General features: G+C 46.8%; 1 protein-coding gene across 2 annotated transcripts in view; it reads left to right on the top strand.

The window, feature by feature from the left end:
• SLC44A2 (solute carrier family 44 member 2 (CTL2 blood group)) overlaps nucleotides 1–13622 on the top strand; it is a 64004-nt gene that overhangs the window by 20830 nt on the left and 29552 nt on the right. For both annotated transcript variants that reach the window (XM_066593588.1, XM_066593589.1), the window contains exons 2-5: nucleotides 6239–6287; nucleotides 8337–8410; nucleotides 9397–9481; nucleotides 10407–10491. In XM_066593588.1, coding sequence (XP_066449685.1) covers nucleotides 6239–6287; nucleotides 8337–8410; nucleotides 9397–9481; nucleotides 10407–10491 — 293 coding nt within the window. The remainder of the gene's footprint in view (nucleotides 1–6238; nucleotides 6288–8336; nucleotides 8411–9396; nucleotides 9482–10406; nucleotides 10492–13622) is intronic.

Genomic DNA, 13622 nt, shown 5'->3' with positions numbered 1-13622 from the left:
TGTAATTGTGGCTTTTGTTTTTTTGTGAAAATTTCACGTTTAATGACCCCCCCCCCCCCCCCCCCCAACATTCTCTTGGTGAACATTCCAACTTTACAGATGCACTGAAAACTCAGCCTGATGCCGCATTTGCCCGTATGCACAAGGATGTGAGAGGGGGAGGTTCCTGTTGATGGCATGGCTGTGTGCCCCCCTTGGATTCTCACCCTTTCCGGGAAGCCTAAGGATGGCCTTACATGGCACAATAACCATCAGAATAGTCACTAAAGTGTAGGAGCGAGCGTGTGAGGACGGGTCATCAATACTTCCACACTGGAAACCCCCTTTAAACCCAAAATATATTGATATGCAATACAGTCCTTGAAGGGAAATCAAAACTTCTGTTTCTCTGAAGTCAGTAGGTGGCACTTCTGGGGTAGGTCTTCTTCTGATTCTCGCATGACTTGAGTGCAATGATTCAGACTCCAAAAAATGTCACTGAGTCACTAGGAGAACTTGGAGCTGGTTACAATATGACTTGACCTCATGCACTTAAAGGGCTATGCCAGTGATGGGGCATCTGTTTTTCAGTTTTCACCCATGCATTGTATGGGTGAAAATGGGTAGATTGCTGGATGTCCAACCGCTGGGATCCCCACCTATCCCAAGAATGGTGGACCCATCCCCCTCCTTTTTGGCCATCTTTGACAGCCCCATTGAGATGAATACAAAGGCAGGGCACATGTGCTGCACAACCCCATTCATGTCAATGGGGCAGCTAGAGATCGCCAAGCACAGCGCTCGGCCATCTGTCTACGCCATTGAGAAGAATAGAGCTGCTTCCACACGTGTGACCAGCGACCCACTACACTACAGAAATGTGAGAAGGGATCCTCCACTGTGATATAGGGGGGACATTGGTGCCCATTCTTGGGATAGCTGGGGGTCCGACCACCAGTACACCCACCGATCTATTAGGTTCCTTCCATTTGGTGAATGGGTAAAAACTGGAAGAAAAAAAAGCCCCATTACCGGAATGTCCTTTTTTTATACAGACCGATCGATCGGCTGGCAAACAAGGAATGCTCCAATTGTCGGTTTATGTGGTTGTGGAAGCGCTTGCTTGTCAGCGGTACGTCTACTCGTGTCAACTGGGATGTGCTGCTGACAAATGCAGCCTCTATGGGGCTGAGCAATCCTAAGAGTTTCCGGGACTAGATTATTGATGATCAGTTCTCAGGATAGGTCATCAATATCAGATACCCTGGGGTCTGCCGCTTGGGACCACCGCCGATCCACGGTCTGAAACATCTACGGCGCTTGGGTGAACTACATACCAGGTACAGTTTTTGTCTAAATTGACTGACCAGGTTGTGTGTTCGGACGCCCTTTTCTGGGCGGTTACTCCGCTTACTCATCCAGATATTATAGGGTGCCGTTTGTGCTTTTTATATAATTTTATTACTAATAAAATTGAAATGTAATTAAAGGATGTAGAACACTTCTCTGTAAATCTTTACCCATGTTGAACCCATGTGACGAAGGTTACTATTGGTGAGATGGCATAAGGATGCCAACACTTGGCCTACTCTTTCTCAGTGGCAGATGTTGAGGGAGAGACGGTTTGGACAGTTGAATTTCAACATGCCCGATCCTTTTGGTCTTGGCAAGATAATCCAGAGAGTCTGGAGGCGACTCGCTCTCCATTCGGAACACATGTATTGGCTGCAGCAGTCACATGTCCTGGTCAGCACCAACCAGGAAGGACAGAGAGGTTGTGAAGCAATGTTAAGTCGTAGGACAACCCCTTTAAGTTCAGAGCTACACTACATGCATACAAGTTGGCTGGTCACTCCAGCAATATCCATTATGCCTTTCTGAGATGAAGGCAACTAAAATTGTAATCTAGTTCTGACTTTAGGACTTGGACACAAGACTTAATTCTTTCCAGTTCTTGGCCTCAGGCCGAGCCCAAAGTTAGCATTTTCCATCATGACTCACAACGAATAACTTGCATTGTTCGGTGACATTCCCCATAGCCCCTTCAAGAAGAGAAGAATTTCCTTTTGCTCTTGATTAGAGTCTGGAAGCCCCAAAGTTGAGACTTACCCTGAAGGAGGGGGTTGCTAAAAGTAGCTGCGTTGAGTTCTTCTATCCTTTCTTGCCTAGATCGGGAGAATCCCTTTATTTGTGATGGGATTTCAAGGTTTATCTTTGGATCTCCTGTAGAAACCCAATACTCCAAAGATATGGCTGCCTCATTCAGTCCTCCTCAAGGTGGTGACGGATGCCGCCGGGTATAATACCGGAGTCTTCCAGCTACTTTCTGTATAATCCTCGGCGCTGCAACGCCTCCGTAAATATTTGTTTTCTAATGGCTTTGTGTCTCGGCTTGCTTGCTGGATTTGTTTCTCGCAGGTCGTTGATGAAGTACGGTCTGGATTTCTCTGGGCGAAATTGGGACCTAATAATTTGGCCCTGTGAATGTTTTGTAAGCGTCACAAGATGCTGCTCTGTTACCACTTATCTCCGTATGTAGACACCGGGTTGTCTGGCTGAGTTGAACGGTTATGTGAAGATGGCAGATGGTGATTTTGACATGACTGGTGCCACATTTGCTCTATGAGAGTCCTTGTCTTCTTGTATGTTGTCACCCAACGTTTCCTGACTACAGATCCATGTAAGGCCGGCAGTGTTGGCTCCTTCCGTTCCTCTTGGACAGTTGAGTGACAGACAACATTGGCTCCATCAGTCCCCTTGGATAAGGGGATGGGAATGTACACTACGGCACAAGTATTGGGACACATGGAAGGTGATGAAACTTGATTTTCGTTACATTTCTCAGTCCGGTGTTGGTCGCCTTTGGCCTCAATGACTGCAGTAACCCTCCTCGGCCGCTTTCCACCAAATTCTCATAGATGTGTGGAGGGATTTGCCTCCGTTCCTAGAGGAGCTTCAGATAGTGATGCAGGGGATGCTGGGGGTTTTGGGACTACACACATACGGCGTTCTAGTTATCCCAGAGATGCTAAATATGGATGGGCTGACCGATGAAGTTGGCAGACGTTCTTCTCAAGCCAAGTCTCAATGCTGTGTGCCGTATGACATGGTGCTTGGTCATGTTGGTGGAGACACGGTGCTGTACCAAAGTATTGCCACAGGGTAGGTGATGCCACATAGTCCAGAATGTCTTATTGGTGTTGAGGATGGACCTCTCTATAACCAATGACCATAGTCCTTCCCAGCAGCATGGTGGAATCCCCCTCCCGCCAGGCCCTGTTGTCAGCTCTACACAACATTGCGTGTAAACAGCGAATGATTAGTCGTTCAGAGAATGTTAACGATTTGTGAAGGTTTTATCTGCCTGTATAAACAGTCTGAACAAGCGAACTGTCCAACGCTTCATGTAGAAGGAGCTACAAGGGACCCAAAACTCCGTCTACCACATAGATGGCACATGGTGGGTGGGGGCAGTGTTAGATTATACTGAGGCCCAATAGCTTTATAGTGTACTACTTATAATTGGATGGACTTATGGACTTTCTTCTGTGCATGTATTAACTGCACGTAGGTACGAGGATAGAACCGCTGTAGTACTGCCCCTTCATGGACGAGGATAGAACCGCTGTAGTACTGCCCCTTCATGGACGAGGATAGAACCGCTGTAGTACTGCCCCTTCATGGACGAGGATAGAACCGCTGTAGTACTGCCCCTTCATGGACGAGGATAGAACCGCTGTAGTACTGCCCCTTCATGGACGAGGATAGAACCGCTGTAGTACTGCCCCTTCATGGACGAGGATAGAACCGCTATAGTACTGTGTTCTTCCTCTCTAGTCGGTGTCGAGACGTCTTCTTCAGTTCCTCAGGCTCTGTCTTCTATTAGTCATTACCAGGGGAATTGTGTTTTGCATGAATCCATTGTCCGGACTGGCAGTGAATGTGCCCGGGCTGTGGCGGGTATAAACAGGGTGTTTCCGCAGCGTCTGTGGACCGCTCAGTCTGCCAGCAGGATGGTTCGCTTCACCTCTCTGTAATTACAGTCTTGTATATCCCACAAGGACAGTAGTAGAACATGATTATAGTGTCGTCTAGTCCTGTACGCCACGGGGTTTATATATAGATGGTGCTCGACCTGTTATAGCTGCCAGACTATCTGTACCTTCTTTATGACCCTATATACTTGGTAGAACCTACAAGAAGCAAACGTGTGCAGAACAGCATATAGTATAGTCAGAGGGTTCCAGGAGCCTTTTGCAATGGCTGCTGGCAGCCTCCACTAGGGGGAGCTAGCTGCAAATGGGCTGCAACTCCACTAGGAGAAGGACTCTTGAGCCTCATTCACACTACCCTGTTTTTTGTTTTTTTTTTGTTTTTTTTTTTGATGGATCCAGTTTAAAAAAAAAAAAAAAAAAAAAGGACATCGGAAGTGAAAAGCATTTGTTCCGTTTTTACATGCTGTCCGCTTACATCTGCATATTTTTTTCAGCATTTAAAATGGTGGTGGTGATTCTTCAATGAACGTGGCTCAGTGGTTAGCATTGCTGCCTGGCAGTGCTGGCGTCCTTGGTTCAAATTCATCAAAGACAACATCAACTTAGAAAAAAAAACCATATACATATCACCCATGGTTTTGAAGCTATGATCCCAGCACTGCAAGGCAACACTGCTAACCACTGAGCCACCATGCTTCTTTCATCTCCCAGAAGTGGAAAAGAGCAAGAAGAATTGACGCACAGAAAACAAAAAATACAAACATTATCCTTGGTCAAATTTGAACCGAAGACTTCAGCGCTGCAAGGCAACAGTGCTAACAAGTGAGCCACCATGCTTGCTGCTTCTCTTTTCTTCGGGGGAGAGGAGAAGAAAAAGAATAAACACAATGAGAGCCTACAACCTCAATATAGATATTGTCCGTAGTTGGACATGAACTGAGAACTCCAGTACTACAAGGAGTAGTCGGATGGTGGCTCAGTCATTCACACTGTTGCCTTGCAGTGCTGGGGTCCAAGGTTCAAATCTGATTGGAGGACAATATCTGTTTAGACTTCCTGTTCTTCTTTTGTTGCCTTTCTTCTATGGAGAAGAATGAGTATAGCAATCATGGTGGCTCAGTTGTTAGCACTGCTGCCTTGCAGTGCTGGAGTTCTAGGTTCAAGTCTGAAGAAGAGCAACAGCTGTATGGAGTTGATGTTGTTTTTGATGAGATTTGAACCTAGGACGCCAGCACTGCAAGGCTACTGTGCTAACCACTGAGCCACATTCATTGAAGAGGCACTACCACGTATCTGAGCCTTTGTTCCAATGTAAAAAACAAAGCGACTGATGATATAGTAGCGGATTGAAACGGAAGACCTTCTGAAACCTCTTCTTTACGTCTTGTTGTTCCCACAACGGATCAGCAAGACGGAAATGAAAACGGTTGTGTGAACTCGGCCTTAGTAAGGCTGCAAGTCAGGGGCCCGGTTATGGCTGCAGACTGGCCGAGCGATATTATGGAGGTGATCTATTCTGTTCCACCTTATACTGCTATTGCATGTAATACTTGGTGCAGTTCGGTCTTGGTGGACTTGCCCTTTAAGACTTTTTTTTTTTTCCTCTTTAAATCCCTTTGAGATCTACAGGATACAGTTTCATGTCGTCATGTTGGCCTTGGATACAATTTCCATTCCCTCTGCTTATATCTGATCACTAACGAGGTGCTGCTGTATTATGGGTGGGATTTGAAGAGCCCCGCACGCGGGGGAGGAGGTACTCTGTATATGTGTAGTACATGAGTGCTCGCATGCCTCTGTGCCATGTAGAATCTTCCGGCTGCCAGATCCCGGGTTATTCCTGACGTTCCCCCTCCCAGATTAACTTTTCACTCTCTAATTTTGGCTAAATGTCCTCAGTTGCAGAAAAGGAAAAATTCTTGGTCTGGCGTACGCGGCCAGCGATCACACAGCACATATGTAGCGGCGGGGAGGGGTGTGCTCGCTTGCCAAATGCTATTAAAGGGCTCCACAGCCTAACGTGGAAACCTCATACATGTCCGATATATTATAACAGTGTGATCCCTTTAAATGTGGCCGTCGCCCAGCTGTCCTTCTATGTTCTCACCAATTCTCATAGTCCTGGGCAACTGGAATGCAAGCTGCGTTTCCCCAACCATGATGGCATGTTTAAAAAGCTAGCAGCAGGGGGCGCTCTTCTTTCCACTGCTGGTTGGTTGTTGTTTTTAGTTTTTAATAACTTTTTTTTTTTTTTTTTCTTTTAGGAGAACCAAGGAAATATGATCCGAGTTTCAAGGGGCCGATACATAACAGGTAATGGCCGCTTCCCGCCAGCGCTAATGCAGAAGAAATCCTATTCTCCCTCCAGGCTCGTGATGAGAAAATCCATAATGAGTTTCCTAGTGCGGCCGTCCATTTGTTGCGGTTGTCTGCCATAAAGTGCCTCGTCAATATTTTTCATACTTCCATATGAAGCCGCAGCCCTCGGAGGGATCCCTGAAGACTGTCTTTGTTTACTCTCTTCATATGGTTCCCATTATATACACTGAATGGCCACTTTATTAGAGACCCCCTCTAGTAGTGCATTGGACCTTCCTTTTGGCCTCCAGAATCGCAGCAATTCTCTGTAGTGTAGATTCCACCGGGGAATGAAATTGTTCTGCAGGGATATCGGCCCCTGCGGACAGGAAGCTACTAATAGTTGCTGCAGATTGGATGGAGGTGCTGACCAGCTGTCAGAAAGGGGTCATTGATTCATGCTGCTTGCACCCCTATTCTGACCTCCTATCAGCACGGTGCAACAGAAATGTGGATTCATCTGAGCAGGCGATACAATTTTTGCGCTCTTTCACCCCTGGAGTCTCGCCTTTCTCTTAGACACAATGGCGCTGGCACTGTCCGTCCTTGGTTATTGCCCATCTGTGCTGGGGAACGATGAGTTTTACATCCAGGCACATTACCTGAGCAATAGTGTTGTATTCCGTTGCTCTTGACTGTGCAGCGCCTGTTTCATTAGAATGATTCCTGACATCCTCCTCTGACCCCTTTTTGGTGATGAGTTTTCTGTCCAAATGATGTCCTTCCTCGATCGCACCATTCTCTGTATACTCTCCGCACCGCCGCACTAGAAAACTCCACATTGTTGGCAGTGACATCCCGGCCCCGGCTAGTCAAGCAGCGATGACCGGCCTCGTTGGAATCACTCAGATTGCTGGAATTTCCCATCTAATGTGGATTCACACCGACACGGATCCACGGAAGACTTGTCACGTGATTTTATGCTGCACTCCGGGGAGAATTCTACAGGGAAGCACCAATAATAAGAGGGTCGGGGTCTAATAAAGGGGCCATTCAATGTATATCACCCAGCTTTTCCAGACTCCTGCCACCACCTGACTTCTCCACTATACTAGGCAGATTTGTCATTGAGGACACTAGGAAAGTTGGGTAATAAACAATTTTGCAGATTCCACAGAGATTGGCGCTCATGTTGTCCATTGCATGAGGGCCCTACAGAAGCGGGTAACCACCCCTACAGGACAGCAATGGCAGCCGTCACTCAGCTCTCCTAGCAACAGGGCTAAATTAAAAGCGGAACCGTAACAGAAGAGGACGACTCGGGACAACTAAGGGGACGGTCGGTGACGTGATTGGCCCTGTGGCTGCAGTCGTCGGTCATGATGCCCGTGCTGTTACATAATCACATGCCCAGCTGGGTGTGTGCAGGGCGGGGGCGCTGCGTGGAGCGCTGTGATAACGGGGTGACTCATGTGCCGTCATATAATGTGTTCTAACTAGTAAATCCTTCCACCGAATGCGTGAAGAAGGGAAAATGTAACCAGTTCTTCTCCGTTCACACCCAAAGCAGCTCTTCTATGTAGACGCCGACGCTGTGGATGGAGAAGATAAAATAGCGGTTTCTGATGTGACGACCTTTTATTCAGCATTGCACTGTGTATATCGGGGATTTCCCTTTAGATCTCATGTTCGCGAAACGCGCGGTAACCGCATGGGGAATCCTGCAAGGAATCCGCCGGCGACCCTGCGTACCTGTCCGTGCCTTCTTTCTTTCGTACTGCGGATGCGAGCAGACATGCCAACCGGCACACATGCGCAGTACAGAGTTTTTTTTCTCCTGCTCTTCCCGCAGAATCCACAGCCTGTCCGCAATATAAATTGCGCACGGGCTGCGGGTCGGATGGCTTCCATTGACTTCTATGGAAGCCGTCTGTGCAGGAACGGCGAGCGGAAACCGCAATTGGATTTCTCTCGTGTGCTTGAAGAATCATTATGGTTATTGGAATTAACACTCAAAGGGGTTTTCTATTGTGTATGTGATGTCGCCTTCTCTCTGTATTGTAGGAGCTGCACGGACATCCTGTGCTGTATACTCATAGTGCTCGCCATTATTGCCTACGTGGCTGTGGGGATTGTCGGTGAGTATCCGCCATAAATGCTACATTCAGATTCATTATACGGGATCGGCCATGGAGAAGTAGTCCGGTATGCTTATGAAAGTTGGCTAAAGATTTCTGATGCCTATAGTAACCAATCACAGCGCAGCTTACATTTTACCTCAGCAGGATAAGAAATGAAAGCTGTCCTGTGATTGGTTGGTAGTGGCAACAGACAGATTGCCTTTTAGACAGTTTCAGAAGTCTGGTGCCGTCCTACTTCTCCGTGGCCGACCCTGTATAATGAAGAATTCTGCAGCTTCCTAATGTACTTTGTGTTTCATGACCTCTGATTGCTGTCAATGTATGAGAACTTTCCTGCCTACATCCAGAGACTGAGAACTTGCAAGCCGGGGGGACTCAACTAGTTCTTGTAAAGTTTCGCTTATCAGAGTCTGCTGTCAGGTTAAGTTCTGGCAGACCCAGGTAATAAGGGTTAAAACAAAACGGTAATTCTAATCGCACATATGTTATGGTGATGCCAAATACGTATAGGAGGGGTTTTGTTTTTTAGTCTTACTACTTTTGCGCTATAGAATACTTAACATTTTCAAATCCATCTTTTTTTTTTTTATTTTCTACCATTTTGGGGTAGATACGGCTTCTTGAACTTTTACGAGCCAGTATACCAATTCTACACAGTGATAGTGATTACAGTGCGGTTACTCCCTAGCGATCACAGGTTAAGTCTGCACCGATTGGTGACGTCTGTTTTCATATTACTTTTCTATCCCGGCCCAGATCGCCATGACCAGCTACCAGAGGATCGTCACGAACCCTAATAAGGTTTATACGGGTGTTCACAGTAGTTCCATTTACTGACAGAAAGCAGTGATCCTGTGAGCGGTGAGGGGGCTGCAGTCAGGACAACGTTCCACTGGCATATATTGACAAACCTACTAGGGGTGTGAGGAGTATTGCCGTCTGCTAGCGTGTGCCAGTTCTCATTTTCTATATTGTTTCCGCAGCCTGGACATATGGAGATCCACGGAAAGTCATCTACCCAACAGACAGCAAGGGCCAGTTCTGTGGACAAGCTGGGACCCCCAATGAGTAAGAACTGGTGGGATCATAAATGTGTCTGCTCCTTTAAGAACCCATGTAGAAACTGAAGTGTCATAAAGGCAGCGCCTGGCCATATGACCTACAAGGACGTATGGATGTTATGGAGAAGATGTCCCCAGCTCAAGAGCCCCTCTGAAAGCGGACATATGCATGGGGAATGTATAGCTATGTGCCGCCTCTCCAATGAGAACAGCTGGTCACCGGGGAATAGAGGAACCACATCCGGCTTTCTTTCATGGACAACCACTTTTAATGGTTGTGTGACAACCACCGCTTCAGACAGGAATGTGCTCTGAGCAGTTGTCGATCCCCGTCCACCACGCAGAATTAAAGGGACTCTGTCACCTACTTAGTCCTATGGGTTTAAAGTAGGTGACCCGCTGAGTCCGGGGATGTGTTACACTTATCTCCCCCAGCGTTCCCTTGGGGTCAGCGCTGAAAGCTGCCACTGAATGCATTGAGCAACGTGTTAAGTAGTCCACCCATTCTAGTTTTATAATGGATGGACTACTTCCCTGCGTTTGCTCATTGCATTGAGCGTCGGCTTTCAGTATTCAAACCTGGGGAATGACGAGGGAGGTAAGTATAAATAACCCTTACAACCCCGGACTCAGCTGGTCAACCGCTATCAGTCCATAAGCTTCACTGACAGAGTAGATGACCGATTCCCTTTAGGTTGGAGTTTGGTTGTTTTCTTCATAACATCGTGACTGTTGGTTGTCGTTTTTTGTTCTGTTTTTCTGCCCCTAATCCATAAAGGGCGATGAGGAATCCGCTCTTGAGCCTCACAATGGAACAGCCACTAGGTTCTCACTTCCCCTACTACAAGGGGGTCCTGACATGGGGGTCTTGCTACATTCCTGTGTTTCCTATATTGGTCTAATCTAAGTGTAACTATTCATTACCTTTACAGGAAGAAGCCGTTCTTATTCTACTTTAACATCATGAAATGCGCCAGTCCCCTCGTCCTGCTGGAATTCCAGTGTCCAACCACCCAGGTGAGTGAGACCTCAGTATTTACCCCCATGGAGGGTATAGCCTCCTTGTCTGATTGGGAGCATCAATTATTAGGGAGCATTAGGAGCAAAGAATCTGCAGCTGTATCCCACGCTTCTCCCCTCCCGCTTGTCTCCTAGATAGATTTGTTTTCTTTGAAGGACCTCAGAAGATTTCTGTAATCAACACAAGCTGTATTATCATAAACATTGTTAATCCGCTTTAGAAGGCAGATAGAGTCTGGCAATTGTCTAGCTTGGAGGTCCACAATATGCAGCCATGTCTGGGTCCCCTATGTATTAGGACAAGTACTAAGGGTGCACTGTGTAGTCATGTCTGGGTCCCCTATATATTAGGACAAGTACTAAGGGTGCCCTGTGTAGTCATGTCTGGGTCCCCTATATATTAGGACAAGTACTAAGGGTGCACTGTGTAGTCATGTCTAGGTCCCTATATATTAGGACAAGTACTAAGGGTGCACTGTGTAGTCATGTCTGGGTCCCTATATATTAGGACAAGTACTAAGGGTGCACTGTGTAGCCATGTCTGGGTCCCCTATATATTAGGACAAGTACTAAGGGTGCACTGTGTAGCCATGTCTGGGTCCCCTCTATATATTAGGACAAGTACTAAGGGTGCACTGTGTAGTCATGTCTGGGTCCCTATATATTAGGACAAGTACTAAGGGTGCACTGTGTAGCCATGTCTGGGTCCCTATATATTAGGACAAGTACTAAGGGTGCACTGTGTAGTCATGTCTGGGTCCCCTATATATTAGGACAAGTACTAAGGGTGCCCTATGTAGCCATGTCTGGGTCCCCTATATATTAGGACAAGTACTAAGGGTGTACTGTGTAGCCATTTCTGGGTCCCTATATATTAGGACAAGTACTAAGGGTGCTCTGTGTAGCCATGTCTGGGTCTCCTATATATTAGGACAAGTACTAAGGGCGCCCTGTGTAGTCATGTCTGGGTCCCCTTTATATTAGGACAAGTAGTAAGGGTGCACTGTGTAGCCATGTCTGGGTCCCCTCTATATATTAGGACAAGTACTAAGGGTGCACTGTGTAATCATGTCTGGGTCCCCTCTATATATTAGGACAAGTACTAAGGGTGCGCTGTGTAGTCATGTCTGGGTCCCCTATATATTAGGACAAGTACTAAGGGTGCCCTGTGTAGTCATGTCTGGGTCCCCTATATATTAGGACAAGTACTAAGGGTGCCCTGTGTAGTCATGTCTGGGTCCCCTATATATTAGGACAAGTACTAAGGGTGCACTGTGTAGCCATGTCTGGGTCCCCTCTATATATTAGGACAAGTACTAAGGGTGCACTGTGTAGCCATGTCTGGTCTCCTATATATTAGGACAAGTACTAAGGGTGCACTGTGTAGCCATGTCTGGGTCCCTATATATTAGGACAAGTACTAAGGGTACACTGTGTAGTCATGTCTAGGTCCCTATATATTAGGACAAGTACTAAGGGCGCCCTGTGTAGCCATGTCTGGTCCCCTTTATATTAGGACAAGTACTAAGGGTACACTGTGTAGTCATGTCTGGTCCCCTATATATTAGGACAAGTACTAAGGGTGCACTGTGTAGCCATGTCTGGTCCCCTATATATTAGGACAAGTACTAAGGGTGCACTGTGTAGCCATGTCTGGGTCCCTATATATTAGGACAAGTAGTAAGGGTGCACTGTGTAGTCATGTCTGGGTCCCTATATATTAGGACAAGTACTAAGGGTGCCCTGTGTTGCCATGTCTGGGTGCCCTATATATTAGGACAAGTACTAAGGGTGCCCTGTGTAGTCATGTCTGGGTCCCCTATATATTAGGACAAGTACTAAGGGTACACTGTGTAGTCATGTCTGGGTCCCCTATATATTAGGACAAGTACTAAGGGTGCACTGTGTAGCCATGTCTGGGTCCCCTATATATTAGGACAAGTACTAAGGGTGCACTGTGTAGCCATGTCTGGGTCCTCTATATATTAGGACAAGTACTAAGGGTGCACTGTGTAGTCATGTCTGGGTCCCTATATATTAGGACAAGTAGTAAGGGTGCACTGTGTAGCCATGTCTGGGTCCCCTATATATTAGGACAAGTACTAAGGGTGCCCTGTGTAGTCATGTCTGGGTCTCCTATATATGAGGACAAGTACTAAGGGCGCCCTGTGTAGTCATGTCTGGTCCCCTTTATATTAGGACAAGTACTAAGGGTGCACTGTGTAGCCATGTCTGGGTCCCTATATATTAGGACAAGTACTAAGGGTGCACTGTGTAGCCATGTCTGGTCCCCTATATATTAGGACAAGTAGTAAGGGTGCACTGTGTAGCCATGTCTGGGTGCCCTATATATTAGGACAAGTACTAAGGGTGCCCTGTGTAGTCATGTCTGGGTCCCTATATATTAGGACAAGTACTAAGGGTACACTGTGTAGTCATGTCTAGGTCCCTATATATTAGGACAAGTACTAAGGGTGCACTGTGTAGTCATGTCTGGGTCCCTATATATTAGGACAAGTACTAAGGGTGCACTGTGTAGCCATGTCTGGTCCCCTATATATTAGGACAAGTACTAAGGGTGCACTGTGTAGCCATGTCTGGGTCCCTATATATTAGGACAAGTACTAAGGGTGCACTGTGTACCCATGTCTGGTCCCCTATATATTAGGACAAGTAGTAAGGGTGCACTGTGTAGCCATGTCTGGTCCCCTATATATTAGGACAAGTACTAAGGGTGCCCTGTGTAGCCATGTCTGGTCCATATATATTAGGACAAGTACTAAGGGTGCCCTGTGTTGCCATGTCTGGGTGCCCTATATATTAGGACAAGTACTAAGGGTGCCCTGTGTAGCCATGTCTGGGTCCCCTATATATTAGGACAAGTACTAAGGGTGCACTGTGTAGCCATGTCTGGTCCTCTATATATTAGGACAAGTACTAAGGGTGCACTGTGTAGTCATGTCTGGGTCTCCTATATATGAGGACAATTACTAAGGGTGCCCTGTGTAGTCATGTCTGGGTCCCCTATATATTAGGACAAGTACTAAGGGTGCCCTGTGTAGCCATGTCTGGGTCTCCTATATATGAGGACAAGTACTAAGGGTGCACTGTGTAGCCATGTCTGGGTC

Source organism: Eleutherodactylus coqui, chromosome 2 (genome assembly GCF_035609145.1).
Source record: "Eleutherodactylus coqui strain aEleCoq1 chromosome 2, aEleCoq1.hap1, whole genome shotgun sequence".
Classification (NCBI taxonomy): domain Eukaryota; kingdom Metazoa; phylum Chordata; class Amphibia; order Anura; family Eleutherodactylidae; genus Eleutherodactylus; species Eleutherodactylus coqui.
This window is presented reverse-complemented; position numbering and strand designations above follow the sequence as displayed.